The following is a 19,032-nucleotide window of genomic DNA, read 5'->3' as shown; positions in this document are numbered from 1 at the left end:
TACAGGTCTATTTTTATACACTAATTCATTCTGCCATGCGATCAGTTTTATACTCACAGCCTTCAATGTGCAACGTGTTGTGACCTAGATTTAACAAGACATGCTAAAGATCAGCAGTGCTCATCTCCCATTCATACAAAAGTGTATTAACCTCTTAAGTTTATCATCTATGCAGCTGAAAAAACAGGGACAATCTAGGCAATAGAGATATATATACCAATCAGTATATTCATTATTTAATCATTCTATATGTAAGCAATTTGAACAATATATTGCTGTTTCAAGCCAACTGCTTTTTTTAGTTAGTACTGTTAATTTCCCAGAATGCAAGCTTATTAATAGTTTAAGGATGGAATGGGCTGTGTGTTTGAGTCAAACGTAAGTTTGACTGGAACATCAGCTGTTCGTGTAATTTCTGAACCCACAAACAAGCGGGGCGCTCGGTGGAAGTTCGCCGCTGATGAGCACCCCATAATGCGTTGCGCTCTTGCAGTGCATTGATTGCTGATTATTGGCCAAAGCATGCACCTGACCTGTATGCCTTGGCCAATCACAGCACAATGTACTGTGAGAGCCATGATTGGCCAAAGGCAGAGTGTCTTTGGCCAATCATGGCTCAGTGGCTCAGTGGCTAAGTCCACGCCCCACACTGTATAAGGCTGCTGCTTACACAGCAGCCGTGTATAGTGTGTGACAATGGAGATTAGGCAGGTAGTTAGTGAATAGTGTGTTCAGTCAGTCTAGTGCAGTCAACGTAGTGTACAGGCATACTCCACTTTTAGTACACAATGGGACCAGAGCATGCATGTAAAAAGAAAATGTACTTAAATTGAAAGTGAAGTAATACAATTTTTCACTTCTCAATGCATGTACTACATTGAAATAATCATTTACAGGTATAACTGATTATCTAAGCAAGCTGGCTGATCCCATTAGATATGTTGTAGTCCTGGGTCCCCTCTCAGTGCTCCCCAGGTTTGGTGCCCCTGTCACTTATGGCTTGGGAGCAGTGCCATGTCAAGCTGACCAAGATTTCCCATAGACGCAAATGAGCATGTAAAGCTGGAAATGTAAGTGGTTAAGGGGAACCCTATGGCAATATTTTTTTAAAAAAGGGCCAAAATCTATACCAGGATTTTTGGGTCTGGTATAGATTTTAAGGGGAACTTCACGCCAAAATTAAGAAAAAAACACTCCCCCCCCCCCTAAAATCCAATCCAAAGTCTTGCAGCCTGGCGAGCCAGGAAAGGGGGGGGGGAAGCAAGAACCTCCCCTCCTTGAACCTGACCGCTTACCTTCAACATGGGGAGGGTGCTTTGGGGTGTCCCCTAAAGCACCTTGTTCCCATGTTGATGAGGACAAAGGCCTCTTCCCGACAACCCTGGGCTGTGGTTGTGGGGGTCTGGGGGTGGGGGGCTTATGAGAATATGGAAGTCCCCTTTAACAAGGGGGCCCCAGATAGCAGCCCCCCTATGTGAATGGGTATTGGGTGCATAGGTCCCCTACCCTTTCAACAAAAAAGTGTCAAAAAGTACAAACCACAGAAACGTTTTTGACAAGTCCTCAAAAATAAAAAAATAGTGTCCCTCGTCAATCATGACACCCACTGGACCCGAAAAATTAAAACTGCCTCTTGCCTATATAAGAGCCATCAAAGCGCAGATCGGGCAGACGGCAGGAGGCCTCCCGAGGCGGAAGCATTTTTTATTTTTCATTTTTTTCCGGTCCAGCGGGCATCGTGATTGATGATGGATTTACATTGAGGTACACTATTTATTTTATTTTTATTTTTTAATAAAGGACTTGTTAAAAACTGTTTCTTACTGTTTGACAATTTTCTGGTGAATGGGTAGCCCCTTTTGAGGTGCCCCTTTAAAAAAGATCTATCAATTTACTGTTTTACAGTTTTTCCCATACTATATGTACATTGCGTAAATAATTTTTGCACCTGGTCATGATCACCTTATTCCACTGCTGCTTTTTTTGTAAAGATTGTGCTATCCTAAACCTTTTTTATTTACAATGTACATATAGTACTTTTCTCATATTTATTTTTTTGCTTTTTTTTTATGAAATATTACAATGAAAGGAAAACATACAAAAAGCACTTACAACTAATAACAGGAAAATATAAATGAATATATGAGCAATAAAATAAAATAAAAACATTCCATGGTATGAACAAGAAGATAGGAAAATGTAATGATAATGTAAAGATAAAGTAATGTTACGTAAAGAAAATGTAATGTTAAAACAACTGGTTACACAATAAATGATAAGGTGATACAATGTATAACCAGGAAAAATAACTTTTAAGTAGGATATTGATACTGTTTTAATATTAATACATTTTAAAATAAGCCAAAAAAAAAAAGAGGGAAGATTAGGGAAAAGGAGGAGTAGGGGAGGAGAAAAGTGTCCTCTGATCAAACCAGGAGAGAAAATTGGTCCATATATATGGAAAAATAAATGATATAGGCGACGACTGATATAGAATAAGTCTACGCTAAGGGTTCCCCGAAGAGCAGTTGGAGGAGTCAGCCAGGTTTAGGACATATTCCTCAGATCAGAAGAAGTCCTTCCATTGCGACAATACAGTATGTCATGAAATGTATTATTTGTTCCTTTGAGGAAACTTGTAAGATTTTTCCAAAATTTCTAAGTGCTATCTGACCCTAGTCGTTAGGTTCAACCTGCCCACCCTCCCTGCTGCAGCCAATCTGAAACCAGCTTTAAAAGATACATCTGATTTAAAAATAAGCTTGTCTTGAATGTGAGCACTTTCCCAAGAGAAATAACAGCCAAAGGAATGCAGGGGCTGACACGTCCCCCATCCCTTTTCATTTCTGTTGCCGTTTCTTGTCTCAGGAAAGTTATCTTAGCCAAAACAAGCTGCAGCTATGAATCAGCCATCTCCTTCGTAGCTGTTGTCAGATCGGCCATGGCAAGAGAGAAAGTGGGGCAGGTCGAACCTCATAATTAGGGTTAGAGAGCACTTAGAAACCTGGGACAAAGTACTATGTGTACTTTGGCACACAGGGGACAGAACTTTAAAAAATTATAATGATAGATCTTCTTTAAACAGAATGGCGTGTCACAATGTATGGTTTATTCTGTACTGCCAACACATGTAGCACACAGCATCTGGTTTACTGACCTTCAACATTTTAATATCTATAACTTTGCCAGGTCTGGTTTATACTGTGCAGTACCTTTATAGTTTATCCATTACTGCTGGGTATGCACAGTATCTTGAACAAGGAAACTATCATAATGTTAAATTGAATACTAATCAAATAACATGAACAGTTAGTTCACATAACACAGTAACAACACGATGAAAGATAAATTGCCTACTTACAACCCAATCCAAGAAGCTCTAACTTGTGTATTCACTGTAAATGTGTATGCTCACACACACAGGCACATACACTCCATCATCTTGGTTTTATCAGCCTTTGAAAAGTCCATTCCTCTCTCAGCTCCTTATCTGTTATTTTCTCTCTGCATCCTCCCAGAACAAGGCTGTTTGCTGATTACACATTTTGCAAGAGGATTATCATGTGATTTTGTAGTTAATAGTAGCTTCATAAACTGAGTGAGCGTAATGTGCAAACACACACATGTCCCAGCCAGCTGTTTCTGCACATGAGTCTGCCTATACTTCTTAAGGGGCTAGTAAAGATTACCTTTCTATTTTTCGTTATATTGGCCTTATTTTATCATAAGGAAGAATGACTACTGCCCACAACAGTAAAGATTAATTAGCAACACTCCCTATTCATTAGGCAGCACTAATCTAATAAAACCAAATCAATCTTCCACTAATTTACATTGTGAACTAGCACAGCTGCGAGCCTTAGGATGGTACTGGCGCCTGACTAACGAGCCACAATTATTTTAAATGTCCCCACCCGTGTCCCTGAGTTTGCAGACTGGCTATTTAAAGAAAGTGGCACCACCAGCCAAAAGCATATTATACACTACAGTAATATTGAACAGGGGCAAATTCTGATACATTCTTTAGGCCATAATCCCCACAAGCTTCGCAAAATGTTCGCCTACATTTCGATAAGCAAAAATTAATTTTCTCTATTTCTTATTTTACTGCTAAACTAAAACTGTTAAACAACAGTGACTATTCAAAGCTGAACTCTATTCACAAAAAAAGACAATAAATGCAATATATATATATATATATATATATATATATATATATATATATATATATATATATATATAATCCTATCACTTCCTGGCTGCAAAGGAGAAGCCACTTACTGATGGCAGAGGATTGTGGGACATGTAGTCTGGTCACCTAGATTTAAAATAGACCTCATACTGTTTAAAACTACAATATCCAGTACTAGGAAACCAAAGAATTCTGGGTGAGCAGATAAATGGATTCAGAGCTGCAGGTTGCTATTTGGAGGGCACTGCGGCCTAGGCTGAGCTGGGGGAACTCTCACCCTGGGAGCCACATCGCTGGGTGCAGGGTTATTGTCGCTGTTACAGCATCTGCCATGTTGCTGATCGTGTCTATCTCCACATCACACCCAAGCAGTCAATACCAAAACCCAGCAAAACTAAAAGATCTGTTTTATACACTCTAAACCAATAATCTGGAGCCACAGACTCTTCATACGTGCAAACCCTGTGTTACTTCTGATGTCATTTTCACAGTGACAGGGCCTTACACTGTCACAATATATATTTATATATACTCCTCTCCTAGTTGCCGCCACACATGCTTGACACCATCTGAACCAAATAAGTTTATCTTGGTCTCATCAGACCACAGGACATGGTTCCAGTAATCCATGTCCTTGGTCTGCTTGTCTTCAGCAAACTCTTTGCGGGCTTTCTTGTGCATCATCTTTAGAAGAGGCTTCCTTCTGGGAAGACAGCCATGCAGATAAATTTTATGCAGTGTTTGGCGTATGGTCTGAGCACTGACAGGTTGACCCACCCCCACCCCTTCAACCTCCGCAGCCATGCTGGCAGCACTCATACATCTATTTCCCAAAAACAACCTCTGGATATGACACTGAGCATGTGCACTCAACTTCTTTGGTGGACCATGGCGAGGCCTGTTCTGAGTGTAACCTGTCCTGTTAAAATGCTGTATGGTCTTGGCCCCCATGCTGCAGCTCAGTTTCAGGGTCTTGGCAATCTTCTTATAGCCTAGGCCATCTTTAGAGCAACAATTCTTTTTTTTCAGATCTGCAGAGAGTTCTTTGTCATGTAGTGCCATGTTGAACTTCCAGTGATCAGTATGAGAGGGTGAGAGCGATAACACCAAATTTAACACACCTGCTCCCCATTCACACCTTGTAACACTAATGAGTCACATGACACCGGGGAGGGAAAATGGCTAATTGGGCTCAATTTGGACATGTTCACTTAGGAGTGTACTCACTTTTGTTGCCAGCAGTTTAGACATTAATGGCTGTGTGTTGAGTTATTTTGAGAGGACAGCAAATTTACACTGTTATACAAGCTGTACACTCAATTATTGTAGCAAAGTGTCATTTCTTCAGTGTTGTCACATGAAAATGTATAATAAAATATTTACAAAAATGTGAGGGGTGTACTCACTTTTGTGAGATACTGTATATACAGTATATATGTATACATTATCTCACAAAAGTGAGCACACCTCTCACATTTTTGTACTTTTTAATACCTTAAGTATTATGTAATACTTTACTATGTAAAGTAGTGAATGTACAGCTTAACAGTGTAAATTTGCTGTCCCCTCAAAATAATTCAACACACAGCCATTAATGTCTAAACCACTGGCAACAAAAGTGAGTATACCCCTAAGTGAAAATGTCCCAATTAGCCAATTATATACCAAGAGTAAGCAGCATAAATCTATCCTAATCAATAGACATTTTAAACATATTTATTATCAGATTTCTTCTAAATAATAAAAAAAAAATGTCAGAAGCAAAACAGGCCTGAAGTACAACTAAAGATTTTTTTTGTTTTGGATATGGAGGAGAGGGATTAGAACACTTATCAGGTATTTATTTCTGTCTGTGCTCCCATTAGGGTGATTCAGCCTCTATATTTGTCCTGTTTACCGCTATCATTGAGAGTAAAAGTGAAAGCTAATCCTCGCTTTAGGGTTCTCCCCAGAACAGGAATAGAGGGGAAATCTTCCAGTGGGTACACTAGTTCTAGTAACAACTAGGGATTTCCTCATTTTAGAACAATGTCCTCTCACTTCCAGTTTTAGCTATGGGACAGGAAATGAAGGGAAGTCTCCAGAATGGTACACAGACAAAAAAAAAAACTGACAGGGGTTACAGCCCTCCCTTAATCTATCCAAAAAGAAAAAAAAAGTAGTGTCTCTAGTGTGAATCAATACCAGAACCCAAGCACAGCCAGGCAGTTGCAGCCCCCTAGGATGCCAGCCAGTTAGCTATTTTACTACCCTATTCTTAAAACCCTGTGAAGGTACAGAATATGTGTGAGTATATTTATATATCTGTGCATAAATTAGTGTATGTTCTAAAGCATCTATGCCTGTATGTGCATTTAGATGTATGAATACATGGCCTGTGAACAGCTTTAGTTAGGCTTTTCTTTCTCCTCCAGCTATCCTGCTTCTTATGGATGACAAATAGAATATGTGGTCATAATGGCTAAAAGGAAAGGATATGGGTTAGGAATTTAGCAAAGAAGCTATGGTTAATCATTACATAGTACTGTGCCTGCAGTTCAGTGACGAGCAGGTGCTTTAAGGAGAGAGGATTCAAGCAGGTACTCTCAATCTTGATAAAGGATTTAAGCAGGTACCTTCCATATATATAAATATCTTGATAGGAGATACAAGCAGCCACCTTCAATCTACTTCTTGATAGAGGATATAAGCAGGCATCTTCAATCCACTTCTTAGTAAAGGATGCAAGCAGGCACCGTCAACATACTGTACTTCTTGACAAAGGGGGCAAGCAGACACCTTCAGTCTACTACTTGCTAAAGGTTGCAAGCAGGCAACTTCTATATACCTCTTGATATAGGATGCAAGCAGACACCTTGAATATATTACTTGATAGAGGATGCAAGCAGGCTCCTTCAATCTTCTTCTTGATTAAGGATGCAAGCAGGCACCTTCAATATACTTCTTGATAGGGGGATGCAAGTAGGCACCTTTAATCTTCTTCTCTTGATAAAGGATGCAATCTGGCACCTTCATTCCACTTCATGATAGATGATGTAAACAGGGACATTCAATCTAGTTCTTGTTAAAGAATGCAAGCAGGCACATTCAATATACTTCTTGGTAGAGGATGCAAGCAAGCACCTTCAATCTACTTCTTGGTAGAGGATGCAAGTTGGCACCTTCAGTCTTCTTACTGATAAAGGATGCAAGCAGGCACCTTCAATATACTTCTTAATAAAGGATGCTAACAGATAACTTCGCTACATTTCTTGATATAGGATGCAAACGGGAGCCTTTAATCTAGCTCTTGATAGAGGATACAAGCAGGCACCTTCAATCGACTTCTTGATATAGGATGCAAGCAGGCACCTTCAATCTACTTCTTGGTAGAGGATGCAAGCAGGCACCTTCAATCTACTTCTTGGTAGAGGATGCAAGCAGGCACCTTCCATTCACTTCTTGATAAAGGATGAAAGCATGTGCTTTCAATATACCGTACTTCTTGACAGAGGATGCAAACAGGCACCTTCATTCTATATCATGATAGAGGATGTAAACAGGCACCTTCATTCTATATCATGATAGAGGATGTAAACAGGCACCTTCAATGTAGTTCTTGTTAGAGAATACAAGCAGGCACCTTTAATCTACTTCTTGGTAGACAATGCAACTTGGCACCTTCAATCGTCTTACTAATAAAGGATGCAAGCAGGTACCTTCAATATACTTCTTGTTAAAAAGATGCAAGCAGGCACATTCAATATATTTCTTGATATAGGATGCAAGCAGGCACATTCAATATAGTTCTTGACAAAGGACATAAGCAGGTAAATTCAACATACTTTTTGACAGAGGGTGCAAGCATACACCTTCAGTTTATATCTTGATGGAGTATGTAAGCAGGCACTTTAAATCTACTTTAAATATACTTCTTGCATTCTTAAAATTATGTTCAGAATGCACCTAATTTCATAATAAATAATACAATTTTGACCTTGATTTTATAAAATAAAACAACTGTATCTGCTCTTGCTAAACATTGCTATAATGCTGTGCTTATGTAAATCTCTATTCTATTTCAGTTTAAAAAAGCAGATATTTTTTTCCTGGTGCCAGAAGAAGTATCTTTAAACTCTGTGTTTAAAACTGTATATAAAAAAATTGGGGTTGATTTACTAAAACTGGAGAGTACAAAATCTTGTGCAGCTGTGCATCATAGCCAATCATCAGTTTCTAACTTCAAACCTTGACAGAAAAATAAATAAATAAAACTGGAAGCTGATTGGTTTTTATGTAAAACTGCGCCAGATTTTGCACTGCTCAGTTTTAGAAAATCACCCCAATTATAGGTTGTCAGCTTTATTATTTTTTCAAAGCCTTTATGTATGTTTTCTGATATCAAATTACGCTCTAATAGGAGATCAATGTGAGTAGAAATAAACCATATTAATGTTTCTAGATGATTGTTCATATGTTGGGCTTACTCAAAGGAGAAAGCAAAAAAATCAATATTTTACTGCCATTATTTAAAAAAAAAAAAATAACCTGCTAGATTTATTAATGCATAATTTAAATGTTTATTTGCATAAATATTTGATGTTGCTTATGTCCATCGAGAACACCAGCCATGCACTCACTGCAGGCTGCAGCAATTGACCCAAATTACTTGCATAATATAGCACTTACTTTTTAACAAGGGCTTGTATGTATTGAATTATGCCTCAGCATTATCTGTTAGCAGAGTTCTAAATTATTATCTAATTTTCACAGTTAATTACATTACGGACAAATCCTGATGCAGCAACTCAGAACAGGAGGTTTCAGTTCACGCAGAATCAAAAAAAAGAAGATTCAAAGACATCAACATCAGTCACCAGCGTTAATCAAGCCAGTACTTCCCGACTAGAAGGACTGCAATCAGAGAATCATCGTTTACGGATGAAAATCACAGAGGTATTTTCCACATGCTATTTAGGCCGCTGATATTTTTGGTGTTCCAATCTTTCTGTTCATTATCAGTTGATCTTCATCCTGATGAGAGGGTCTGCCTTCTGCCTTAGAGCTATCCATGTCTTTAAAGAGCAAACTTTTACTTGTACACACCAACGGGCACTAAGAAGCCATGCCAGCTGCCGGTCAGGCATCGTGGTGGATGCAGACCTTAACCTCTTCAGCCCCACAAAGTTTATCCCCCGTCATGACCAGGCCATTTTTTGCAATATGGCACTGCCTTACTTTAGATAATCCTTATATGTGCCGCGCTCAAAATGTATAAAGTCAGATTCCCCCACTTATATAACAATTAAAGTGTAACCACTTGAAAAAGTGCTGAGTGCATATAGTGTAAACATCAAAGGAATGTGATATGTATCATTGCATAATAGGAAGCATACGTAGATCTCACAATGCACAAAAACGTATACTATTCCTGAATCGGAAGTCACCCTTTTACATTTAAAGATGATAGGTTAGTAAACAGAATAGAAAAGTGCTTAGTGCATAATGTGCAAAAAAAATAATAATGTGCAAAGTCATCAAGGAGCTGAGTATCAATGTCCTATCCAATGTGGGGGTCACTGTACCTCTCAATGAGTATTGACCACCTCCACAATTTGAAGACAGCTCACACAAAAACAGTATAAATTTGATATTCCACCAAAACAAATTAAAAACTTATATTAAGGTGCAATTGTAAAGTTCACTCAGTGAAGAAAAAGTGTACAAAGAGTGGGAATTTTGATCTCCTGGTGTATGTCCACCAAGTCCACCAAATACACCAAGTGTAATTCCAAGTGAGAGAGCAGGTAAATCTTCACCAGTGTAGCTGCCACCACAATAGACTCCGCTTATTGGAACATGTGGACTCTTTATGCCTTTGGGACAGATTCATGCAAGCAATAGTTTAAAGGTCTCGTAGAAAACGACCATCACCGATAACCTTCTCCTCTGGTAGACCAATTCACTCAGATATGCGTCCTTTCCCCAAGACCCAGGACCCAGGTACTCAGAAAACAAAAGAAAGCCTCCACATGGTGTAATAACGCATGGATAAGTATATTTATTAAAAGTAGAAAACTTACAGTGTAGAAAATGAATAACGGCAATGCATAGTTATCACAATCAGTTGGTACAAGCGCAATAGGGTGGTAGGTTCGCTGTAACCCTTAACCACTTGCCGACCGCTCACTGAGCTGGTACTGCGGCAAAGTGGCTCATTATCGTCCGGCGACGTAGACCTATGTCACCAGACTCTCCGTCTCTCGGCGGCTCGCTCCCGCTGTATTCAGAAACAGTGGGAGTCGGGCCAGGGGAGGAGAGGCGTTGATCACCACCGCTCTTCCCCGATCGTCGGGGATCGAGTGAGGAAATCCACCCGCTTTTGTAAACAAAGCGAGCAGATCTCCTATGTGACAGACAGGGACAGCTTACAGGATTCAGCATAGTTGAACCTGCCATCTGTGTCTGTGTCACACAACCCCCTCGTCCCATACACGTCAGTAAGCATGAGGCATACATTTAACTCCTTGATCACCAATAAAGTTAACCCCTTCCCTGCCAGTGTCATTATTACAGTAACAGTGCATATTTATAGCACTGATTCCTGTAGTAAGTGTCAAAAATGTCAGTTAGGGGTCCGATCTGTCCGCCACAATGTCGCAGTCCCGCAAAAAAAAATCACAGATCGCCGCCATTACTAGTAAAAAAAAATAAACAATAAAAATGACAAATCTTTCCCGTAGATAGTAAACGCGATAACTTTTGCGCAAACCAATCAAAATACGCTTATTGTGATTTTTTTTTTATCAAAAATATGTAGCAGAAAACAAATTGGCCTAAAATGTTAAAAAATTTTGATTTTTAAATTTTTTTTGGGAATGATATATTAGAATGTAACAAATATTGTTTTTTTTTTATTGTCGCTCTTTTTTTCAAAAATTAAAAATCGCACATGTGATCAAATACCACCAAAAAAAAGCTCTATTTGTGGGGAAAAAAAGGACATAAATTGAATTTGGGTACAGCGTCACACGACCGCGCAATTGTCCGTTAAATTAACGCAGTGCCGAATCGCAAAATATACCCTGGTCAGGAATGGGGTAAAATCTTCCGGTCTTAAAACGGTTAAAAATACGCTCATTGAGAATTTTTTTGTCAAAGACATGTAGCTAAATACATTTTGGCCTAAATATATGACAAAAATGTAATATATTGGATATTTTTTAACTGTCAAAGTAGAAAATGTCAATTTTTTCGCAAAATTGTTGCTTTTTTTTTATTAATATCGCAAAAAATTAAAAGCACAGAGGTGAAAAAATACCACCAAAAGGAAGCTCTGTTTGTGGGAAAAAAAGGACATAAATTTAGTTTGGGTACAGGGTTGCATGACCGTGCAATTGTCAGTTAAAGTTGCGCAGTGCCAAGTTGCAAAAAGTGGCCTGGACGTTAAGCAGGAAAATCCTCTGGTGGTAAAGTGGTTAACCCACTGTAACCCTTAACTGATAGTTGCGCAGTCGTGAGACATTGTACCCAAATAAAATTGATGTCATTTTTTCCCACAAATAGAGCTTTCTTTTGGTGGTATTTAATCGCCTCTGCGCTTTTTATTTTTTTTTGCGCTATAAACAAAAAAAAGACTGACAATTTTGGAAAAAAAAACAATATTTTTTACATTATGCTATAAAACATACCCAATAAAAAAATAGAAAAAATTAAATTTCTTCATCAATTTAGGTCAATATGTATTCTGCTACATGTTTTTTGTAAAACAGTATAGTGATTGGTTTGTGCAAAGTTATAGTGTCTACAAACTATGTGATATTTTATGGAATTTGTTTTATTTTTTACTAGTAATGGGGGTGATCAGCTATTTTTAGCGGGACTGCGACATTGCAGCGAACAAATCGCAAACTAAAGGAGACCTTTGACACTTTTTTGGAGACCAGTGACACTAATGCAGTGATCAGTGCTAAAAATATCCACTGTAACTGTACTAATGACACTGGCAGGGAAGGGGTTAACATCAGGGGCGATCAAATGGTAAATGTGCTCCTAGGGAGTGCTTTCTAACTGTGTGGGGGATGCTTTGACTGGGGGAAGGCAAAGATCCATGTTCCTGCTTAGAAGAAACACAAGATCTCCATCTTCCCCTCTCACAGAACGGCGGTCTGCCTTGTTTACATAGGCAGACCATCGTTCTGCCTCTCCGCAGGCCCCACTGATTGTCTCCCACTGTGTTCAATTACAGCGGGAGTGGGCTGCTGCTGATGCGTGCGCCCAAAACCCAGTGCACAAAATCACATACAGGTACTGGGCTCAGAAGAAGAGGCAGGACCTCGAAACATGTCAGCCTTTTTCTGTGGACATTTTTATCCATGATGTGATACCGTGGACACTACAGCCATTTTATGCGATATGCCTGTATCAAGCACTCATTTGTGATAAAAAATCACAAGGCCGGTGATAATATTCACCGGCCCTATCCTTAATAAAAATAATTTTATTAAGGATAATGCTGGCGCACCCTCTGTCTGTTTCTTGTTTCCAGAATTTCAGACTTCCTTAGTCTTGTGAGGGCAGCAAGGCGGCATCTACCCCAATTAGCCTGGACAGAGATCTTAGAGCAAAGCCTTTTTGGGGCCTACCTTTAAACACAGGAAAATTGTGGGGTGTTTCTTTTGACGTGATTTTGCGCATGAGGGCCACCCGCAGTATAAGAGGTTAAAGTTGGGATCCTTCCAGAGCCTGGATAAGTTCTGTGACATTGGCCAACAGCAGGCTGGAATTTAGAAATACAGTAGTGTTAGATAACAGAATAATTGTCAGTCAAGCTATCACACATTGAAAACTAAAAAAATGGTCTGGAAAGAAAGAGGGTGTAAAGTGCTGCTATTTAGGTGGTTAAAAAATAGGATTTTTGCTTGTTTGCGATTGGATAATCGGGAAAAAGATACTTTTTTTTTTTCCTGGCACAAACCCTTTAATTTTTTTTTAGGAAAGCAAAATATTCCTTTCTACAGTCTTTTCTACGGTTAGAGAATTATATATATGATAAATATAACTAACTACAAGTGAAATATTCATTTAAATCCAAATATAGCTATATTACAGGGGATGATATGCTGTGCCTTTATGCTGACAGAGAAAAACAGTGGTGGCATCAGCAGGCATTTCCTTGATTGCATGACGCCAGGATACCGTTCCTATCATTACTCATAGCTTCAGTGATGACCATATGATACAGCAGCATACAGGCTCCAACAACATTAAGAAAAAGGATCTAGCAAAACAATGGAAATAAATCTATGTGCATACATACATGTACAAATGTTTCATTTTATTTCCAAACCATATTTTATTTTCAACCAACTTATATGAAAAACATTATGTTTTTTTTTTTTTATTTTCATGCAAAACAATTATATGTGAATGTTTTAAATATATTTTTGGGGTTTACTAATTAGATCAACATGTCCCCAGTCCAAAAATGTCAGCAATTCTCTGAGGTATAGGAAATGGCCTCTGAGGGGTTAAAATTGCATGACTGGATCAAACGGCTGAAAGGTGAATTCACTAAAAAAGGAAAAAAAAATAACACTGGATCACAGTGTTATGTGGGGCTCATTAATCAGAGTCTAAAATATCTTGCTGTTTGATGAATGTGCGCTATAGGCTACCATAACATCTAGCGTTCTTTAACTCGCTTGGGGAAAACATCAGCCATTGATGAATTCGTTCTTCAGAGAATTTACAACGCGTAAACACATTTTAACAAAGCTTGGGAATTAATGTTACCATTGTAGTCAGCTTCTTATAATTGGAAATGTTACAGTCGATCTGTGGAGTCTAAATAACAAGAATGAATAACAATGTCTGCAATGTCTGTCACTGAGAATCAGTAACATTTGCTGTGGAAAAAAATAAATTATAAATCACCAGCATTGAGTGTTTTCACTTTTAGGCCTCATGCACACATGAAGAAGACAAACACTGATTTTGGAGGAATTTTTCTTTTTTTATGCCTCTGAAAGCAGCTCTGTATTAGCCAATGTGTCCAGATTCATATTTAGATTCATATTTTAGAGAAAAAATGTCCCAAACTTCTATTCAAAAAGGAGGCAAAATTTACAGAAATAAGCATGTAAATGCATACAAAAGCACATGTACGGTATCTCAAAAAAGTGAGTACACCCCTCACATTTTTGTAAATATTTTATTATATATTTTCATGTGACAACACTGAAGAAATTACACTTTGCTACAATGTAAAGTAGTGAATGTACAGCTTGTATAACAGTGGAAGTTTGCTGTCCCCTCAAAATAACTCAACACGCAGTCATTAATGTCTAAACTGCTGGCAACAAAAGTGAGTACACCCCTAAGTGAAAATGTCCAAATTGAGCCCAAAGTGTCAATATTTTGTGTGGCCACCACTATTTCCAGCACTGCCTTAACCCTCTTGGGCATGGAGATCACCAGAGCTTCACAGGTTGCCACTGGAGTCCTCTTGCACTCCTCCATAACGACATCACGGAGCTGGTGAATGTTCGAAACCTTGCACTCCTCCACGTTACATTTGAGGATTCCCCACAGATGCTCAAAAGGGTTTAGGTCTGGAGACATGCTTAGCTAGTCCATCACCTTTACCCTCAGCTTCTTTAACAAGGCAGTGGTAGTCTTGGAGGGGTGTTTGGGGTCGTTATCATGTTTGACTACTGCTCCGGGGCCCATTCTCCATATGGAGGGGATCATGCTCTGCTTTAGTATGTCACAGTACATGTTGGCATTCATGGTTACCTCAATGAACTGTAGCTCCCCAGTGCTGGTAGCACTCATGCAGCACCAGACCATGGCACTCCCACCAACATGCTTGACTGTAGGCAAGACACACACACTTGTCTTTGTACTCCTCACCTGGTTGCCAGCCCACACTTGACACCATCTAATCCAAATACATGTATCTTGGTCTCATCAGACCACAGAACATAGCTCCAGTAATCCATGTCCTTTGTCTGCTTGTCTTCAGCAAATGGTTTGCTGGATTTCTTGTGTATCATCTTTAGAAGAGGCTTCCTTCTGGGACGACAGCCATGCGGATCAATTTGATGCAGTGTGCAGCGTATGGTCTGAGCACTGGCAGGCTTACCCCCCCACCCTTCAAACTCTGCAGCAATGCTGGCAGCACTCATACGGCTATTTCCCAAAGACAACCTTTGGATATGATGCTGAGCACGTGCACTCAACATCTTTGGTCGACCATGGCGAGGCCTGTTCTGAGTGGAACCTGTCCTGTTAAACCGCTGTATGGTCTTGGCCACCGTGTTGCAGCTCAGTTTTAGGGTTTTGGCAATCTTCCTTTAGCCTAGGCCATCTTTATGTAGAGCAACAATTCTTTTTTTCAGATCCTCAGAGAGTTCTTTGCCCTGAGGTGCCATGTTGAACTTCCAGTGACCAGTATGAGAGAGTAAGAATGATAATACCAAATTTAACACACCTGTAACACTAATGAGTCACATGACAATTGGGCCCAATTTGCACATTTTTACTTAGGGGTGTACTCACTTTTGTTGCCAGCTGTTAAGACATTCATGGCTGTGTTTTGAGTTATTTTGAGGGGGCAGTAAACTTACACTGTTATACATGCTGTACACTAACTACTTTACATTGTAGCAAAGTTTCATTTCTTCAGTGTTGCCACATGAAAAGGTATAATAAAATATATTTACAAAAAATGTGAGGCATGTACTCACTTTTTCTGAGATACTGTATGTGCTTAAATCCATTATAGTGTCAAGAAAAAATTAATATATGGTTATAAATGCCATATGTGTCTAAATGCTCATAAACCTATGTAGATATGTGCCAAAATTAGCATTTTTACACTGGATTTTTCTGCCAGCTTATGGCAGAAAGAGCCAGCATTTATAGGTGTATTTCAATATACCCATGCCCATGCAGCCTGAGGTCTGATGCACATGAGCAAACAAAAAAACACTTTTAAAGGCATTTTTTTTATAATTTTGAATGCAGCTCTATTTCAGCCAATGTGTTCAGGCATATTGTGGTGTTTAGGCCAATATTTTAGTCAGTGTTCAGGGTCACAAAATATGCCCCAAGCCTGCAATCACATACGGGCATAAATGTATGTAAGCGCACGTGTGAATTAATTCCAGTGGCCAGGATAGAAAACATTCTAGCCAATAGAATTAGTGTATGTGCATATACTTCTAAATGCTTTACTCCCTTAAATGGCAGAATAATCCAGTCTAGGTAGGAATATTTTAATACACCCGTGTGTATAAGGCATTAAGTATGATGATGTTGGGAAAATAAGTTAGATTTAAGCAAATGTAGTCAACATCTTTATATGGTAGAGAGGGATCCTTGTAAGATGACATTACTTTGAGGCACACGTATCCCTGCAGAGGACAATTAATTTGGCAGAGAAAATGACCTCTCTTTATGAACAATGGTAATAGATATAGTTACAGCAGCTATGCAGATTTTTAGTGGAAGAAAAAGGAGCAAATGATTCCAGTGATAAAAAGTATTTATAAGCAAACCAGTCAACAACTTGCAAGTCCTCAGGTAAATTGGGCCACTTTGTTTAGGGACAATGTGGATAGTTCATAACCAGTGCCACCATGATTTGTGCCACATTGCTTTCACATGTGAATTATTTGCAACAGCCAATCAGCATTAGTTAAGTGAATTGACAGTCCCCTATTTTAAAATATCAGCATGGAGGCACATGTTGTTGCCTGTGAAAAGGGTGAAGGGTAGAGGAGAAAAGAGGTTGCTGTTAAACTATAGGCAGTAAGGGGGTAGGATTGATCTCTGGAGAGCTTAGTTTGGTCTGCCTCCGTCCCTATATATCTATGGGGGGTGTGTGATGGTGCCTCAAACCAAAGGTGTGGGACTTTCAGGGCAAGTTAAAAATACACAGTTGTATAAATAAGGAAATGAATAATTTATTGGTCATTAAAAGAAACCTATATTCAAAAAGGATTATAACTGGCAGTTATAATGGTGCATAAGTGTTGGGTTATAGACCCAAAGTGCGTAGAGGAAAGGTAAGTTCGCAAAAAGGATTTCCGTGACACTGGTGAAATGAGGTGACTTTTTTGGATGAAGAGCTCTGTTTTTCCAGGCTAACTTGCTTGGAATTGTGTTCACAGAGATCATCCGGTATTAGCCTGCGCGTTTCGGCTAACAATGTAGCTACACTGTAGAGGACAATTAATTGCACGCTGCACTTTTATTCTTGTTGTACTATTGAGGTTTCTGTATTTTACCTTGGTGCCAGCTGCTTTGTAATTTTTCTTCACTTGCTTGCGCTGATATACTTTTTTGCTTTAACTTAATACAGTTACCACACTATTTTAACTTCCCACAAATTGAGTCCCATTTATCCTTAATTTCCATTTTCTTCTAAATATTCAATTTATTATTCCTGTTCTCTCAAAGGGGAATTACGCCAAATATCCCATATTTTATAATACTTTTAGGTACCCATCTGTGTTCAAACAAGATTTTCTCATAGGGTATTATATGATTAACCACTTTAAGCCATTGATTTTTAGTGGGTACTAGTGGTTGCATCCATCTTAGTGATATTTGTTGACATGCCAGGAATAATGTTTCTTGTAACATAATTTTATTATACTCCGACCACTCCTCCACCTCCATTAATCCCACTGTGTAGGGTACTTCTCTACCAGTAAGTTTAGATAAAATTCCTATTACTTGTTTCCAGTAATTAATAATTTCAGGGCATGACCACATCAGATGTATAAAATGACACCTTACACATTCCAATTAGGTCATTCGTCCAATTTTATACAGTGTTTGATATGTTTGATGTATAATATATAGCTGAACCAGCTTATTATTAATGACAGGGGAAGCTCTTAGGTGTGAGGTACAGATTTTACTCCAGTTCTCCTCTGTCATATCCAGGAGAGCATCTCGCCACTTTTCTCTTATCTTTAATGGAACACCACATATCCTAGCCCTCAATAACTGGGAATAAAGTTTAGATATTAAACCTTTCGACCCCTGTGATCGTAATATTCCTATTAATGGATACTTAGATATGTTTGGATCTTGTCTTCCAAACTGAGCATGTGCCATATATCGTAACTGCAGATATTTAAAAAAACAAAAAACTTATGGGGTAGATCATATTGTTGTCTTAAGTAATCAAATGTTTGCGAAGTCCCATGGTCATATATCTGACTTAATGTAAGTACCCCTCTTGCTTTCCAAAACTCACTATCAGGGGATATCTTCAATAATGGATTGTTCCACATTGGGGTCTCTGAGGGGATATTTCTAAAGCCCATTAGTTTCTTACCCTCTCTCCATACTGCTCTATCTAATGTCACAATGGGTATCTTCACTCTGGGTAGATATTTAGCCTTAGCTTCTAGTCCGATCATTAGGTCCTCCACCTGCGATATTCCCAATAGGCCTGCAATATTCCCAATAGGTGACTCTCCACCCCCTACTCTTTGTTCTGATGTCACCCATGTTCTTAAATATTTTAGTTGCCCTGCTAAATAGTACAAATACATGTCTGGGAGCGCCATTCCAGCATCCATCTACGGCCTTTGCAATTTTGTTAATCTTAGTTTACATCTACCTTTGGCCCAAATTAATCTTGTAAACTGAGCATGCAGCTTTTGAAACAAAAGCTTAGGAATAATAACTGAGGAATGCAAGAATGCATATATGCATTTTGGTAGAAGGATCATCTTAATTAGCCAATTCTTACCATGACTGATAGTGGCAGTTTCTCCCATATCTTTAGCTTTTTCTTAATAAGTTCTATTAAGGGTTCACATTGGCTACTATATATT

At 38.8% G+C, this 19,032-nt stretch overlaps 1 protein-coding gene across 1 annotated transcript in view; it reads left to right on the top strand.

The window, feature by feature from the left end:
• GABBR2 (gamma-aminobutyric acid type B receptor subunit 2) overlaps positions 1–19,032 on the top strand; it is an 873,294-nt gene that overhangs the window by 825,580 nt on the left and 28,682 nt on the right. Inside the window, exon 16 of the mRNA XM_082257550.1 lies at positions 8,945–9,127. Within this exon, the coding sequence (XP_082113676.1) occupies positions 8,945–9,127 (183 nt within the window). The remainder of the gene's footprint in view (positions 1–8,944; positions 9,128–19,032) is intronic.

This window comes from Pelophylax lessonae (assembly GCF_965119305.1).
Source record: "Pelophylax lessonae genome assembly, chromosome: 5".
In the NCBI taxonomy this organism is placed as follows: domain Eukaryota; kingdom Metazoa; phylum Chordata; class Amphibia; order Anura; family Ranidae; genus Pelophylax; species Pelophylax lessonae.
Note: the sequence above shows the minus strand (reverse complement) of the source record. Positions and strands in the feature narration are given on the sequence as shown.